General features: G+C 45.1%; 1 protein-coding gene across 2 annotated transcripts in view; it reads left to right on the top strand.

Annotated features, from left to right (window-relative positions):
* LOC122934735 (oocyte zinc finger protein XlCOF6-like) overlaps positions 1 to 18671 on the top strand; it is a 44745-nt gene that overhangs the window by 16308 nt on the left and 9766 nt on the right. Inside the window, exons 2-6 of one of the 2 annotated variants that reach the window (XM_044290406.1) lie at positions 6354 to 6498; positions 8584 to 8751; positions 8835 to 8958; positions 9075 to 9172; positions 10227 to 10284. In XM_044290406.1, coding sequence (XP_044146341.1) covers positions 6391 to 6498; positions 8584 to 8751; positions 8835 to 8958; positions 9075 to 9172; positions 10227 to 10284 — 556 coding nt within the window. In that variant the 5' untranslated portion in view covers positions 6354 to 6390. Of the gene's footprint in view, positions 1 to 6353; positions 6499 to 6867; positions 7015 to 8583; positions 8752 to 8834; positions 8959 to 9074; positions 9173 to 10226; positions 10285 to 18671 lie in introns of those variants that run through there. The other variant, XM_044290405.1, reaches the window with a different exon arrangement.

The raw sequence follows: 18671 nt of genomic DNA, 5'->3' as shown, positions 1-18671 counted from the left end.
AGGGCATATAATGTGATATTTTTATAGAGCAGGTTGTTACGGATGTGGCGATACCCAATATGTCCCAAAAATTTTTTTGTTAAGTTTTACACAGTAAATGCATTTTTGAACAGAATTAAATCTTGTTTTTGCGTTGCCATTTTCTGAGAGCCATATTTTTTAAAATTTTTCTGGCGATTGTCTTAGGTAGAGTCTCATTTTTGAAAATGAGAGGACGGTTTGATTGGTACCATTTTGGGCTAAATACACCTTTTTGAATGCTTGGTATTACATGTTTTGTGAGGGAAGGTGACCAAAAATGCCTGTTTTGGAACAGTTTTTTGTTTAGTTTTTTTGCATGACAGGGTGGATCTTGTAATATTGTTTTAGAGCCGGTCAATACGGACGCGGCAATATGTATACTTTTTTATTTCCTATTTTTTTACAATTTTATTACTTAATTATGGGAAAATATATATATATACTAGACATTAAGCCTGTTACAATAACAGGCGCTAGAACAGTAGTGCTGGCACTGTTATGGGGGGGGGGGGTACCTGTGGAAGACACTGTTAAGAGGGGGGGTACCTGTGGATGACACTGTTATGGGGGGGGGTACCTGTGGATGACACTGTTATGGGGGGGGTACCTGTGGATGACACTGTTATGGGGGGGTACCTGTGGATGACACTGTTATGGGGGGCTTTTATTAGTATAGATATATATCCTCTATAATAAAGTCCCTGTGTGCGTGTGCGACCGTAAGTGTGTGACGATTAGTTAAGTGCGCATGCGCGGCGGCCAATCAACACACGGCGCTCCAAACGCACCGCCCACCCCTGCGCATTGGGCCGCTGCTGTGCCCAGCTCTACCGTGCCTCCTCCTCCTCCGGCTTCCTCTGCAGCCGACTGACACCCCGGGATCTGGGCCCGGCAACCACCGCCTGCCACAACGTATCCTTCACCGACACCCTTATGCATAGCCCACACCTGCACACCGGGCAGAGAGTGGCCCGTACCTGTTGCAGCATTGCATACTGGAGTTCATAGAACTCCCAAAGAGCCTGGGAGGACAAAGCTGGGAGCACTGGGGATGGGGACCTCCTATTCTGGACCCCGGGTATCTGTCAGCACAGGGGGCACATGTTAGTCTCCGCAGCGGCCGCCTCCTACTCGCTCCTATCTCACCCTAACCCCGTCCACCAAAGTCAGGAAATGGCCGCACAGTAGCATGTGAGGGAAGCTATCACAGGCAGAGAGCATTACACATGTATTACACTCCAACCCCCATCATTACACTCCAACCCCCATCATTACACTACAACCCTCATTGGAGTGTAATATGTGTGTAATGATGGGGATTGGAGTGTAATATGTGTGTAATGATGGGGGTTGGAGTGTACTATGTGTATAATGATGGGGATCCTGGGGTGTAAGGCGTCTGCAGATGAAGCTGGAGGGGGAGGAGGAGTCACGGCGGAGCTGGGCGCAGGTGCGGGCGGCGTGTGGAGCGCTGTGTGCTGATAGGTCCCTGCGCCACGCATGCCCAGTATAACAAATGGCGCGCACACACACGGACACAGGGCACTCACACAGGGATTTTATTATGTAGGATTACACTCCAGCCCCATCACATAAAATCCCTGTGTGTGTGCCCTGCGTCTGTGTGCCGTTTGTTATGGTGGACATGTGCAATGCAGGGACCCATCAGCATCATTATACCCCCATCATTATACACTCCAACCCCCATCATTACACACATATTACACTCCAATGAGGGCTGTAGTATAATGATGGGGGTTGGAGTGTAATATGTGTACAATGATGGGGTTTGGAGTATAATATGTGTATACAGTACAATGTATTTCCTCCTGTATCCCCCTCCATCTCTATAATATATTCCCTGTAGCCCCCTCCCTAATGTCATGGCCGGAGTGTACAGATGTAGTCAGAGTAATAGGGGAAGGAAGGGGGCAGGGAAGCTTCCCCGCGTCAGCTGCCTGCAGCTCGGGATGACAGAGGACGGCACATAGGGATGGATGTGGCCTCTCACCTCCACTCACAGAGACTGCTGCCGGACGCACATGTATGGGCGCTGCAGGCGGTGTCCGTACTTGCGTGCCGATTGGCCAGCGCGCCGCGTATGCGCACTTAACAAATCGGCACACACGCATGGACGCACACGTACATTGTGGGGATGGTGTGATTAGACGGCTCCATGCTGTGGGCGGTCCGTACAGCGTGTGGTGCGCCGTGTGTTTATGGGCTGGCGCAATTGTGGGCGGTCCGGGCGGTGACTTTGATTGGACGGCCAAGCTGCTGTGGGCTGTCTGGGCTGCATGTGATGCGCCGTGTTTTTATTGGCCGGCGGCGCGGTGCTTTGGGCGGTCACTTAACAAATCGGCACACACGCACGGACACCACCTACACAGGGCTTTTATTAGTATAGATATATATATATACACTCAACTAAAGAATTATTAGGAACACCATACTAATACGGTGTTGGACCCCCTTTTGCCTTCAGAACTGCCTTAATTCTACGTGGCATTGATTCCACAAGGTGCTGATAGCATTCTTTAGAAATGTTGGCCCATATTGATAGGATAGCATCTTGCAGTTGATGGAGATTTGAGGGATGCACATCCAGGGCACGAAGCTCCCGTTCCACCACATCCCAAAGACGCTCTATTGGGTTGAGATCTGGTGACTGTGGGGCCATTTTAGTACAGTGAACTCATTGTCATGTTCAAGAAACCAATTAGAAAATATTCGAGCTTTGTGACATGGTGCATTATCCTGCTGGAAGTAGCCATCAGAGGATGGGTACATGGTGGTCATGAAGGGATGGACATGGTCAGAAACAATGCTCAGGTAGCCTGTGGCATTTAAACCATGGCCAATTGGCACTAAGGGGCCTAAAGTGTGCCCGGAAAACATCCCCCACACCATTACACCACCACCACCAGCCTGCACAGTGGTAACAAGGCATGATGGATACATGTTCTCATTCTGTTTACGCCAAATTCGGACTCTACCATTTGAATGTCTCAACAGAAATCGAGACTCATCAGACCAGGCAACATTTTTCCAGTCTTCAACAGTCCAATTTTGGTGAGCTCGTGCAAATTGTAGCCTCTTTTTCCTATTTGTAGTGGAGATGAGTGGTACCCGGTGGGGTCTTCTGCTGTTGTAGCCCATCCGCCTCAAGGTTGTGCGTGTTGTGGCTTCACAAATGCTTTGCTGCATACCTCGGTTGTAATGAGTGGTTATTTCAGTCAACGTTGCTCTTCTATCAGCTTGAATCAGTCGGCCCATTCTCCTCTGACCTCTAGCATCAACAAGGCATTTTCGCCCACAGGACTGCCCCATACTGGAGGTTTTTCCCTTTTCACACCATTCTTTGTAAACCCTAGAAATGGTTGTGCATGAAAATCCCAGTAACTGAGCAGATTGTGAAATACTCAGACCGGCCCGTCTGGCACCAACAACCATGCCACGCTCAAAACTGCTTAAATCACCTTTCTTTTCCATTCTGACATTTAGTTTGGAGTTCAGGAGATTGTCTGGACCAGGACCACAACCCTACATGCATTGAAGCAACTGCCATGTGATTGGTTGACTAGATAATTGCATTAATGAGAAATAGAACAGGTGTTCCTAATAATTCTTTAGGTGAGTGTATATATATTTACTTAAACTTTATTATTATTTTTTTATTATGCAAAACTTTATTTTAACTTTTTTTATTTTTACTCCCCCCCAACTTTTTGGGGTCTGATCCCCTGTACAATGCATTACAATACTTCTGTATTATCATGCATTGGCTGTAAGTGTATTACACACTGTAATACACTTACAGCCTTCCTGCCTGTGAGGTCCAGGGGTCTGGATCTCACAGTATTACATGGAAGGCATCGGGCTGCCTTCCATGCCTTTGGATCCCCATCACAGCAGCGCGGGGACCCGATGGGGAAGGAGAGGAGCTCCCTCCCTCCACACACCCTGCACATGCACAGGCATAGTGAAGGTTAATGCGCTGGCATAGGCGTTTTCACCGATCCTGACGCATACAGCAGGGGTCCGGCTAACGTGGACAGCCGGTCCCCTGCACCTGATCGGGCGGGCGCATCTACTGCACCCGCCCGATTAGCTCGCCGTAGTACTACGGCACTGGTCGGGGAACTATTACAGCGCTGGTCAGGAAGGGTGGATGGAAACGGAAGGTGCTCTGCTTGTAACATATGCATGACATAATGCCAGGATTGCTGTTTTTAGTTCATCTTTAGTGATGAGCGAGCACCAAAGTGTTCGGGTGTTCGGTCCGAACACATAGCGATATTCGTGCGCTCGGCCGAGCACCCGAGTATAATGGAGGTCAATGGGAGACAACCAGGCACCCCCTGCTCGGATGAGGGGAGGGTGCCTGATTCATAGGAAAAGGTCTGAAAGTGATGGAAACACCTCTGAAATCGATCAGGAACAGCAGGGGGACCATGTCTGGATGCATCTTGGACTCCAATGTCGCTGCTGGGAACCATGTTGTACGCCACTTTTACAGACCGACAAATAAATGCCCAAAACCCCGCCCCCCCAAAAAAAATTGCTGATCCGAAAACACGGATAGCGGCCGAGCGCATGTTGAATATGTGTTTTTTCTATGTACTATCTTTTTGGGCGTCCGGGGCCGCAGAACACACTTACGGATTGAGATGAATAGATCGGTTGCGAACCAAAACTACGGCCGTGTGCGTGCCCCCTAACTGATAAGCAGCAGCCTGATGGCTCACACAGAACTCAAGGAGCGATTAACCCTTGCAATGCTGAAGAAAAAGAAGTGCGGGGCAGCGGCGGACACAGAACACCAGTGTAACACGCACAGTAGTTACTCCCCTTAGTGCACCACTCAGCAGTCATACCCTCTCACAGTAAGGGCTCATGCACACGACCGCTGGGTGTTTTGCGCTCCGCAAATTGCAGATCAGCCAAACACGGATGAGGTGACCCAAATCTCATGTACAGTTTGCGGATTGTTTCCATGCGGGAATTGATCTGCCGCGCAGGTTTCCAAATCCGCAGAATGTCAATAATGTTTGCAGTTATAACTGCGGATTTCACCCTTTTCCAATGAAGTGTGAGATCTGTGGCAGAACGGCATCTAATCCGCATCAAAATCCGCAATTAGAGATTCCGGATTCTGGTGCGGATATGTGCATGACTAACTGAGCCACGGGGTCTCCTCTGGGTCCCAACACTTTTCCTCAATACGATTGGTTCATCAGGGGACAATGAGGGACAAAAATCTAAATAGAAATACATAAAATTACATGTAAATAAGTAGATTACATTATAAAGCTCAATTCCAACACCAGAAATGTCCAAGCCAGAACTGACCAGCAGATCTCCATATTATTGTAGAAAGATAAATCCACATATGCTTCCTTTTTAGTGTAGTGAGGTTAAAAGGATAACAAATCAGAAGATCAGCAGATTATATCAGTTATATTCTCCGTAGGTCCAGGTTATAATCTACAAATAAGAAAACATAAAATAACATAGTAATACAGACTGCCTTTAAATTAATCAAACAGAGAAATGCCCATAGCCGGTGTGCCAGATTAATCTACAATGTGTCCCTGACCTACAACTCACTGACTGTGCACTCTTAGGCCCCATGCACACGGCCGTTGTTCACGGCCGTGTGCGGGCCGTGGAACCGCGGCCTGGATCCCTCCTGAGAGCAGGAGCGCACGGCGTCACTGGTTGCTATGACGCCGTGCGCTCCCTGCTGCCGGCACAGTACAGTAATACACTGGTATGATCTATACCAGTGTATTACTGTACTGTGCCGGCAGCAGGGAGCGCACGGCGTCATAGCAACCAGTGACGCCGTGCGCTCCTGCTCTCAGGAGGGATCCAGGCCGCGGTTCCACGGCCCGCACACGGCCGTGAACAACGGCCGTGTGCATGGGGCCTTAGGCCGAGTTCACACGAACGTGTGTGACCTGTGCTCGTGCTGTGGCCCCCAAATAGCGGGCCGCAATGCACGATCACCGGCCGTAGGTCAGCCGCATCGGATCGCGGACCCATTCACTTTAATGGGTCCGCGATCCGCCCGTTCCGCTAAAAGATAGGACCTGTTCTATCTTTTTGCGGAACGGAGGTACGGGACGTAACCCCACGGAAGCACTCCGTAGTCCCGTGCGGCCGTTCCACGATTCTAGATTTGCGGACCTATTGAAGTGAATGAGTCCGCATCGGTGATGCAGAATGCACACGGAACTGTGGCTGTGTATTGCGGCCCGCAATACGGCCACATATCACACACGTTCGTGTGAACTAAGCCTTAACCTGCACTCACTTGTTTCCCTCAGGTTCCTTAGGTTCAGGACTCTCTTCTATTGAAAGACAATGGTCCTTTCCATCAATGACCCACCAAGGATGGAGAAGGACGGAGACCACATGGCTGCGAGGATATTAGACCTCACCCTGGAGATCATCTCCTTGATAACTGGAGAGGTGAGAGTCTCACATGACATCACTCTTATCTCTAGTAATAAAACAGGGAAATGTCTGGAAAGGTGAAGGATTCTTAGAATCTCTGTAGTGATCGGCGTCTCCCCATACACAGGATTACACAGTAGTGAAGAAGTCGTCTGGTGAGTGTGTGACACCCCGTGTGTCAGGAGGATGGAGCAGGACCCAGAGCCCCATCACCGAGCCTCCACCTCATTCCCTGATACATGAGCAGAAGATCCTAGAACTTACCACCAGGATCACTGAGCTGCTGAGCGGAGAGGTGAGCGCTGCTGGGAATGCTGGGACATTATACAATAACGCCAAGGGAGGGGTCTGGTAATGACTATATCCTTGTGTTGTCAGGTTCCTATAAGGTGTCAGGATGTCGCTGTCTATTTCTCCATGGAGGAGTGGGAGTATTTAGAAGAACACAAGGATCTGTACAAGGACAGAAGCCACATGGCTGCAAGGATATTAGACCTCACCCTGGAGATGATCTCCTTGATAACCGGAGAGGTGAGAATCTCACATGACGTCACTCTTATAGTAACATAGTACATAAGGCCGGAAAAAGACATCTGTCCATCCAGTTCGGCCTGTCATTCTGCAAATTGATCCAGAGGAAGGAAAAAATAAAAAACTGTGAGGTAGAAGCCAATTTTTCACACTTTACGGGAATAAAAAATTCCTTCCCGACTCCAATCAGGCATCAGAATAACTCCCTGGATCAATGACCTCTCTCTAGTAGCTATAACCTGTAATAATATTATGCTCCAGAAAAACATCCAGGCCCCTCTTGATTTCCTTTATTGTACTCACCATCACCACCTCCTCAGGCAGAGAGTTCCATAGTCTCACTGCTCTTACCTGTCACGACGGGGAGTGGGGGAAACCCCCCACCGTGTGGCGTCAAAGGGTAAAGGGGATCAGCCTGGCCAAAAGGAGTAATAAGGGAGCAGGTCACCTCCTACCGCGTCCCTAATCCTCTCCCCGACTCCTCACTGTTTGAGCGGACCCCGATGGTAGGACGACTCATACTCAGGATACCTAGAGACCCAAAGTCGCCCTGGTAATCCCTCACTTAGGAGCAGGGGAGAGACGACCTGTTCATCCCAGTCATGGAGGAACAGGAGTCTCTATCTGAGGCCAGGCTGCAAGGAGAGGGGAACACATACAGCATAAGGAGATGGCAGGTAAGCAAAACCTATAACACACCTACCTGCCACAGACACACTGACTGGAACCCGTGCACTAGTGCTGCTGTCCACACCAACATTAAGGACACAGCACACACTACAAACCACACAGGGACCTAGGACACCCATAGCTGCAATAAACATAAGACACCATAAAAACATCTAACATCTATGACCACAAGGGTGGCCCTTACTGGACAGATGGAATATGAAGACCAGGAGGATAGCTCCACACACACCATGGCTGGAGTACCACTCAGCTACAGGCATCCAGCAGAGGCTAAATAGCCCAAGCAGCCACAGCCACACACACATAAACCCAGTGTTAATAAAACACTAGGAAGGGAGTTAACCCTTCCAACACCAGACAAGGGAAGGAAGCCACTTAAAGGGGAAGTGCACACACAAGCAAACTAAGCAACATGTTACCGCAGGCAACAGCAAGTGTAGCAACAGTGTCACAGCACACACCATAGGCCGTGACATTACCGTAAAGAATCCTTTTCTATGTTTGTGTACAAACCTTCTTTCCTCCAGACGCAGAGGATGTCCCCTCATCACAGTCACAGTCCTGGGGATAAATAGATGATGGGATAGATCCCTGTACTGACCCCTGATATATTTGTACATAGTAATTAGATCTCCCCTCAGTCGTCTTTTTTCTAAAGTGAATAACCCTAATTTTGATAATCTTTCGGAGTACTGTAGTTGCCCCATTCCAGTTATTACTTTAGTTGCCCTCCTCTGTGCCCTCTCCAGCTCTGCTATGTCTGCCTTGTTCACAGGAGACCAGAACTGTACACATTCTCTAGTAATAAAACAGGGAAATGACTGGAAAGGTGAAGGATTCTTAGAATCTCTGTAGTAATCGGCGTCTCCCCATACACAGGATTACACAGTAGTGAAGAAGTCGTCTGGTGAGTGTGTGACACCCCGTGTGTCAGGAGGACGGAACAGGACCCAGAGCCCCATCACCGAGCCTCCACCTCATTCCCTGATACATGAGCAGAAGATCCTAGAACTTACCACCAGGATCACTGAGCTGCTGAGCGGAGAGGTGAGCGCTGCTGGGAATGCTGGGACATTATACAATAACGCCAAGGGAGGGGTCTGGTAATGACTGTGTCCTTGTGTTGTCAGGTTCCTATAAGGTGTCAGGATGTCGCTGTCTATTTCTCCATGGAGGAGTGGGAGTATTTAGAAGAACACAAGGATCTGTACAAGGACGTCATGATGGAGAATCACCAGTCCCTCACATCACCGGGTAAGAGGAGACCTTCCATGGCTGTAGAGATGAGACCAGTTCTGAGAGTCAGATTCCCCATCATCTGATCATCACATATAGACAATGTATTCAGTTGCTGTGTGTATTTCCTATAGATGGATCCAGTCAGAGAAATCCACCAGAGAGATGTCCCAGTCCTCTGTATTCCAAGGACTGTCCACAGGAAAAGCAGAATGTCCCACTGGATGATCAAGTAAGTGCAGCTGAGGTTTCTACCTATCCTCTACATACTGATGTCAGGGGCATAACTAGAAATGGCAGGTTGGCATCTCCCCCAACCCCCACCAGTACACAGGTCGCCGTCTGTTGCCATCTCTCCACACACAAATTTGTGCTTCAAAACAGCCCCGGCTCAAACTCCTCCTAAGTGTATGAAAGGGTCTTCCTGCCACATAAGCCTGCACCTGCTTCAGAGTCACGTCACTTGAGAATGTCATGTGACCCCGTGACATCAGAGGATCCTTAAGGTGCATGGGATTTATACAGTATATACAGTACACAGACACTGTCACTTACAGACATTCTGGGTTACTTTGGGTCCATCGCTCTTTGCTGCTTCCGCAGATGATTTTCTTTGCTTCCTCATATGCCGGAACCCCAGCAGCAGTGGAGTATACTGTAGGCTCCATTGCATCTTGTTGTTGGCTACAAATGGTTTCTGGTGTCATGAAGATTGTATTAAATGTTCTCCTGTTTGGACATCCACTTGGCAACTGAGATTCAATGTGGGTAAAAGTAAAGTCCTGCAGAGTAGATGTAAGTCATAGACTAAATGACAGCACAATGCCAGTCAGCTGCATCTACAGCAGATACTGTCCTGTATTAACAGTCAGTGACTGACTCATCAGGGACAGAATCTTCCTGCTTTTGCAAAACATTATTACCTTCTCATCTAGAATCAGGTCACCACAAAGGACAAGAGCAAGTGGATATAAGGTTCAGTCTCCAGAAGCAATGACAGGCTTTTTACCATACAATAATGTAAGAACTGGAGGTGATGAGCTCAGCGTCCTCTCCAGGATAGGATCAGGTCATTTCATGCTGAAAAATGTCACTTTTCATATGTGTAAGATACTTGTCTGTATGTTGATCCTGTCTGATCACCACGTGAGGAGATCCTTCTTCTTCAGGGCAGAAAGGTTCATGTCTTCTAGGGGTGTTTGATCGTCGCCTGGATATAAGATAAGCTAGCAGTGCAGTATAGTTTTCTGTGTTCTTATGTCTTTAATGTGGGATCTTTACTGCAGGAAAGTTCTGGTGGAACGACGAGTGAGCTCAAAAAACCCGGATCAGTGTCCGCGAATGGTAAGAACCTTTCATAAATCTCATTCGACTGTAAATGTGTCACTTTATGTGGTGATAACATATTGTACTTCATGACAGTGATAAAATTGAGTAAAAAAAATGTCCTTTTAGAAACTACACCCCTCAAGGTATTTAAAACTGATTAAAAAAATTGTGTTAACCCTTTCGGTGTTCCACAATAATTAATGGAAAATGGGGATGAAATTTCAGAATTTAACTTTTTTGCCAGATTTTCTATTTTAATCAATTTTTTTCCAGTAACAAAGCAAGGGTTAACAGCCAAACAAAACTTAATTTTTATTACCCTGATTCTGTAGTTTACAGAAACACCCCAAATGTGGTTGTAAACTGCTGTACGGGCACACAGCAGGGCGCAGAAGGAAAGGAACGCCATTTGGTTTTTGGAAGGCAGATTTCACTGGGATAATTTTAAGTTGCCATGTCCCATTTGATGCACCCCTGATGCACCCCTAGAGTAGAAACTCTAAAGGAGTGACCCCATTTTGGAAACTACAGGATAAGGTGGCAGTTTTGTTGGTACTATTTTAGGGTACATATGATTTTTGGTTGCTCTATATTACACTTTTTGTGAGGCAAGGTAAAAAAAATAGCTGTTTTGGCACCGTCTTTATTTTTTGTTTTTCATAAAGTTCATCTGACAGGTTAGATCATGTGTTATTTTTATATAGCAGGTTGTTACGGACACGACAATACCAAATATGACTACTTATTTTAGTTGTTTGTTTCAGTTTTACATAATAAAGCATTTTAAAAAAAAAATATTTTTTTAGTGTCTCCACATTCTGAAAGCTGTAGTTCTTTTATATTTTGGGCGATTTTCTTAGGTAGGGGCTCATTTTTTGTGGGACGAGATGACGGTTTGATTGCTATTATTGTGGTGTGCGTATGACTTTTTGATCGCTTGGTATTACACTTTATGTGATGTAAAGTGACAAGAAAAATGTTTTTTTAAAACAGTTTTTATTTAAATTTTTGGACGGTGTTCACTTGAGGGGTTAGTTCATGTGGTATTTTTATATAGCAGGTCGTTACGGACGTGGCAATACCTAATATGTATACTTCTTTTTATTTATTTAAGTTTTACACAATAATGTCATTTTTTAAACAAAAAAATCATGTTTTAGTGTCTCCATATTCTGAGAGCCATAGCTTTTTATTTTTTTTACGGTGTTTACCTGAGGAGTTAGGTCATGTGTGTTATTTTTATATAGCAGGTTGTTATGGACGCGGAGATACCTGATATGTATATATTTTTTTTATTTACTTAAGTTCTACACAATAACAGCATTCGTAAAACCAAAAAAATGATGTTTTAGTGTCTCTATAGTCTGAGAGCCATGTTTTTTATATTTTTTGGGCAATTGTCTTAGGTAGGAGCTCATTTTTTGCGGGATGAGGTGACAGTTAGATTGGTACAATTTTGGGGGGTATACGCCTATTTTATCGCTTGGTGTTGCAATTTTAGTGATGTAAGGTGACCAAAAATTTTTTTTTAACACAGTTTTTTTTGGTTTTTTTTGACGGTGTTCATTTGAGGGGTAAGTTCATGTGATATTCTTATAGAGCCAGTCAATACGGACACGGCGATACCTAATATGTCTAACTTTATTTTGGGAAAAGGACGTTGTTGTTTTTTGTAAAACTTTTTTTTCACTTTATTTTTTGTCCCACACTGGGACTTCAACTTTTGGGTGTCTGATCCCCTTTACAGTGCATTACAATACTTCTGTATTGGGATGCATTGGCTTAAGTGTATTACACAGTATAATACAGGGGTCTGGATCTCGCAGGCTGTCACGGAAGGCATCGGCAGCACAGCAGTGCGGGGACCCAATGGAAGCTCTCTCCCTCCCTCCACACATCAGACAAGTCGCGGTCAGCGCTGACCTCGGCACATCAAGGGTTAATGCATCGGGGCGACGGGGAGGGGGCCCCATAGATCAGTTTCGCACCAGTTTCGCCCCATGGATTGTGTGTACGCCACTGGTCAGACGCGCCAAGAGACGTCCTGGTTTATTTACCTCTCTATAGTATTTGTTCTGATCCAATCGGGTCAGCCAAATTGCCTGACTCTGAACAAATGATTCTAATATCTGTTTAGTTTCTTCATATACTTGTTTGGTGTTAGAGGAAGGGGAATGAATATATGACTGTTGGGATGTAAGCAGATTTTTATGTAGGGAAGAGAATTTTTGGGCCGTCCTAAGGACTGCCTTGGAGGTTGCCCATAGGAGTAGAAGGTTATCTAGGTGTTCAATGTTATCATCCGCAAAATTAGCCCACTGTATTTTAAGGTAGTCCTGAAATTCGTCCGACTTGTATAGATATGTGGGAAATTTCCATAGCCTAGTTCTAATTTGTGGTGATGGGCAAATGATCTGAAATTGCAATCGCTATAATCGAGGTGTCGTGAATAGTGTGGAAAAGGGAAGATGATATTATTAAATAGTCAAGTCTTGAAAAGCTAGCATGTGCTGCTGAGTAAAAAGTATATTCTCGGGAGGTGGTGTGATGAATTTTCCACGGGTCACATAGTGAGACCGCTTCCATTAAATTGGCGAGGTCTCTGGGTGACGGTCTAATTGATGTTTGTGGAGCGGAATTGTCTAGAGTGGGATAGATGGTATTAAAATCGCCTCCAATAATTAGATTAAGGTCTTCTCTAGGTAACAGAAGGGCCTGGAGTCTGGCAAAAAAATCTGTGTTCTTCTGATTAGGGGTATATATATTTAAAAGAGTGTATGACTTCCCCGCTATTTGTATTCGGAGCAGTATATATCTGCGCCCTTTGTCTTTAAGTTCCTAGTCTATTGACACCCCTAAGCCCCTTCTCAATAGTATGGCTACTCCTCTGACTTTAGACGTATAGTTCGGTGAGTGACCTCCATCAAGCCAAGTCGCCCGTAGGTCCCTATTGGACCCTCGCTTCTAGTGTGTTTCTTGTAAGAATATTACATCCGGCTTCATGCGTTTTAAATGAGTGAGGACCTTTTTCCGTTTGACTGGGTTATTGAGGCCCGAAACATTCCAAGATATCAGTTAAGAGGGAGGGGTGTAATAGTCCCCTGTGTCATGAGATGTGTGTGATGTCATTTGATCTCGAGGCTATGGTGTAGAGATTCAAGAATTGCATCAGGACTAACCATTCCATGTCATCCCAGCAGTCACAGAGAGCAGAGTGGCGAGACCGAGGTGGAGTACTCAGGGGCCCGCGTGCCATGGCCAAGTTTCTGGAGGAGGAAAATTAGAGGCGATGAGAGGGCAATAATAGTAACAGAACATACAAAAAACCATGTAAACAATTGCACATTGGTGCGAACAAAGGCGGGTCTCATTGTGAACGATACAGCGTCCTGCAGACTAGTACTGTGGGGGCAGTGAGACCCATATGTTGCCCACGATGGTGAGATCACGGGCATAGAAAAGTACATGGTACTCTACCATTATGGTGGTACAGGCTTCAGTTCTCTGGATCAAGGCAGAAGTGGCGTCGGGCGTCACACGGATCTTCAAAAATTAGCTGCCTGCCGTTCTCCAGCACTCGTAATTTTGCCGGATAAAGCAGCTGGAATCGGATCGCACTGTCGTAGAGACCTTGGCATATTGGGATAAATGCTCTATGTTTCTTGGAGACTGACGCAGAAAAGTCCTGAAAGAGCAAGACGTTGTGTCCTCGTTTACAGGGTGCGTTGGCGTCGGTACGCACGTAGGATCTGTTCTTTTTTTTTTACAAATCTTTATTTTAAATTTTTCTTTCATCAATATGGAGTCAGTGTGGGTAGAGATACATGGAGCTAAAAACAACAATAAATTACTAATAGGAGTTTACTATAAACCACCTAATATACCAGAGTCCACAGAAAATCTATTACTAAACGAGATAGACGAGGCGGCAAATCATAATGAGGTGGTTATTATGGGGGACTTCAACTATCCAGATATAGACTGGGAAACTGAAACTTGTATATCTCATAAAGGAAACAAGTTCTTGGCAATAACCAAAGACAATTACCTCTCCCAACTGGTTCAGGACCCGACTAGAGGGACGGCCATACTGGACTTAGTATTAACCAATAGGCCGGACAGAACAACAGACGTGCAGGTTGGGGGACACCTGGGAAATAGTGACCACAAAGTAATAACCTTCCAATTATCATTCAAAAGAGCGTTTCTACAGGGAGGAACAAAAATACCAAACTTCAAAAAAGCTAAATTTAGCCAACTAAGAGAGGCCATAGGCCAAACTAACTGGGACAAAGTCCTCAAAAATAAAAATACAGCCACAAAATGGGATATCTTTAAAAACATCCTAAAATCTCATTGTGAGAGGTACATACCGTATGGTAATAAAAGGTTAAGGAACAAAAAGAAACCAATGTGGATAAATAGAACTGTAACGAAAGCAATAAATGACAAAAAGAAAGCATATCATTCACTGAAACAGGAGGGGAGCACGGAAGCACTGAAAAACTATAAGGAAAAAAATAGAACATGTAAAAAACAAATAAAAGCGGCCAAACTAGAGACCGAGAGATTAATTGCCAAAGAGAGTAAAACTAACCCTAAAATGTTCTTCAATTATATAAATGTTAAAAAGTATAAATCTGAAGGTGTCGGCCCTTTAAAGAGTAATGAGGGGGAAGTCGCAGAGAGCGATGAGGAGAAAGCAAAGCTGTTAAATATTTTTTTCTCCAATGTATTCACTGAGGAAAATAAATTGTCAGATGACATGCAGAATGCAAAAATAAATTCCCCATTAAAAGTGCCCTGTCTGACCCAGGAAGAAGTACAACAGCGACTTAAAAAGATTAAAATAGCCAAATCGCCAGGACCGGATGGCATACACCCCCGTATCCTAAGGGAATTAAGTAATGTCATAGCCAGACCCTTATTTCTGATATTTGCAGACTCTATACTGACAGGGAATGTCCCACAGGATTGGCGCATGGCATATGTGGTGCCAATATTCAAAAAGGGGCCAAAAACAGAGCCTGGAAACTATAGGCCGGTAAGTTTAACATCTGTTGTGGGTAAACAGTTTGAAGGTTTTCTGAGAGATGCTATATTAGAGCATCTCAACAGAAATAAGCAAATAACGCCATATCAGCATGGCTTCGTGAGGGATCGGTCATGTCAGACTAATTTAATCAGTTTCTATGAGGAGGTATGTTCTAGACTTGACAGTGGCGAATCAATGGATGTCGTGTATCTGGACTTCTCCAAAGCATTTGACACTGTACCACATAAAAGGTTAGTATATAAAATGAGAATAATCAGACTGGGAGAAAACGTCTGTATGTGGGTAAGTAACTGGCTGAGTGATAGAAAACAGAGGGTGGTTATTAACGGTACACACTCAGATTGGGTCACTGTCACTAGTGGGGTACCTCAGGGGTCAGTATTGGGCCCTATTCTCTTCAATATATTTATTAATGATCTTGTAGAAGGCTTGCATAGTAAAGTATCAATTTTCGCAGATGACACTAAACTGTGTAAAGTAATTTACACTGATGAGGACAGTATACTACTACAGAGGGATCTGGATAGACTGGAGGCTTGGGCAGATAAGTGGCAGATGGGGTTTAACACTGATAAATGTAAAGTTATGCACATGGGAAGGAAAAATGCAAGTCACCCGTACATACTAAATGGTAAAACACTCGGTAACACTGACATGGAAAAGGATCTAGGAATTTTAATAAACAGCAAACTAAGCTGCAAAAACCAGTGTCAGGCAGCTTCTGCCAAGGCCGGTAAGATAATGGGTTGCTTCAGAAGGGGCATAGATTCCCGTGATAAGAACATAGTCCTACCACTTTACAAATCGCTGGTCAGACCACACATGGAGTACTGTGTACAGTTCTGGGCTCCTGTAAACAAGGCAGACATAGCAGAGCTGGAGAAGGTCCAGAGGAGGGCAACTAAAGTAATAACTGGAATGGGGCAACTACAGTACCCTGAAAGATTATCAAAATTAGGGTTATTCACTTTAGAAAAAAGACGACTGAGGGGAGATCTAATTAATATGTATAAATATATCAGGGGTCAGTACAGAGATCTCTCCCATCAGCTATTTATCCCCAGGACTGTGACTGTGACGAGGGGACATCCTCTGCGTCTGGAGGAAAGAAGGTTTGTACACAAACATAGAAAAGGATTCTTTACGGTAAGAGCAGTGAGACTATGGAGCTCTCTGCCTGAGGAGGTGGTGATGGTGAGTACAATAAAGGAATTCAAGAGGGCCCTGGACGTATTTCTGGAGCTTAATAATATTACAGGCTATAGCTACTAGAGAGGGGTCGTTGATCCAGGGAGTTATTCTGATGGCCTGATTGGAGTCGGGAAGGAAGTTTATAGTCCCCTAAAGTGGAGAAAATTGGCTTCTACCTCACAGGCTTTTTTTTTTTTGCCTTCCTCTGGATCAACTTGCGGGATAACAGGCCGAACTGGATGGACAAATGTCTTTTTTCGGCCCTATGAACTATGTAATGTGACATTTGCGAAAGAGAAGTTGTACAAATGTACGTCAAAAACATAAAAAAAATTGACAACATAGATGTACACCCTTGGTCTGATACAGAGACTGCATAAATACATGTATGAATTCACAGAAAGCATTGATAGAGATTTTAAATGAGTGATACAACTTATATATCATGGTTACTAATTCGTCCAAGAATTTAGTCATTCGCGCCAGTTGCGCTTCCACCTAACTAGGCATGGACAATCAAACAAACTCAGACATCAGCTTACAAGATCTCCTAGCTTCATGTGTTAATATGCGGGTAAGAAAAAAAAAAAAAAGGAACCAAATCCCATACCTACAAGTCAGAGAAGGAGCAACGTAGATGCTATGTGGTTTGTATTAAGCCCCCTTGTTGCGTAGGAGCGGAACCCGCAGCACTAATGGTGGTGCAATGACTGGCCTGCCACTTCAGCCTTGGAGTCCACACCTTCAAATATTTGTCATGAGCCAAAGAACCCCAACTAGACAACTCCTCTAGTTGGCGTATCTCTTGCACTTTGTCAATCCAATCTGAAGTTTGTTGGTGAGCCAATACATAGGGATTAAAAGTTTCGCCGCTGCGACTAATGAGGCCAGCAGGGAGTGTTTTGTTAATATGAATTTGGCATCAGGCAAGTTGAGTAAGACCCCCGTAGGGGTAAGAAGGGAGGAGGAAGGGCTAATCTCTTGTATGTGTCTAGAGATCATATCCCAGAACAGGGAGATCAAGGGGCAGTCCCACCAGATGTGTAGTAAAGTTCCTTTTGCTTCTTTACACCTCCAACACCTATCCGAATGGGAGGAGTCCATGGCATGAAGTTTGACCGGTGTATTGTACCACCTGGTAACCAGTTTGTAGGCATTCTCCTGAATCCGGATACATCTAGAGTACCCGTGAGAATGACACAGGATCCTATCTACCGTGCTAGAATCAAAAGTGACATTCAAATCCTTTTCCCATTGGGAGATAAATAGGGGTCTAGAGAGATGTTCACTATCTAGTATCTTATTGTATATCTTAGAAATGATCCCTTTTTTGTTCGTCTGCTGAAACAAGATCGTGTCATACCAAGAGGGATCAAGACGATCAGGTGTGCAGGCTATGTACTGGTTATATACACTCACCTAAAGAATTATTAGGAAAACCTGTTCTATTTCTCATTAATGCGATTATCTAGTCCACCAATCACATGGTAGTTTCAATGCATGTAGGGTTGTGGTCCTGGTCAAGACAATCTCCTGAACTCCAAACTGAATGTCAGAATGGGAAAGAAAGGTGATTTAAGCAATTTTGAGCGTGGCATGGTTGTTGGTGCCAGACGGGCCGGTCTGAGTATTTCACAATCTGCTCAGTTACTGGGATTTTCACGCACAAACATTTCTAGGGTTTACAAAGAATGGTGTGAAAAGGGAAAAACATCCAGTATGCGGCCGTCCTGTGGGCAAAAATGCCTTGTTTATGCTGGAGGTCAGAGGAGAATGGGCCGACTGATTCAAGCTGATAGAAGAGCAACGTTGACTGAAATAACCACTCATTACAACCGAGGTCTGCAGCAAAGCATTTGTGAAGCCACAACACGCACAACCTTGAGGCGGATGGGCTACAACAGCAGAAGACCCCACCGGGTACCACTCATCTCCACTACAAATAGGAAAAAGAGGCTACAATTTGCACAAGCTCACCAAAATTGGACTGTTGAAGACTGGAAAAATGTTGCCTGGTCTGATGAGTCTCGATTTCTGTTGAGACATTCAAATGGTAGAGTACGAATTTGGCGTAAACAGAATGAGAACATGTATCCATCGTGCCTTGTTACCACTGTGCAGGCTGGTGGTGGTGGTGTAATGGTGTGGGGAATGT

This window comes from Bufo gargarizans, chromosome 4, assembly GCF_014858855.1.
Source record: "Bufo gargarizans isolate SCDJY-AF-19 chromosome 4, ASM1485885v1, whole genome shotgun sequence".
Classification (NCBI taxonomy): domain Eukaryota; kingdom Metazoa; phylum Chordata; class Amphibia; order Anura; family Bufonidae; genus Bufo; species Bufo gargarizans.
Note: the sequence above shows the minus strand (reverse complement) of the source record. Positions and strands in the feature narration are given on the sequence as shown.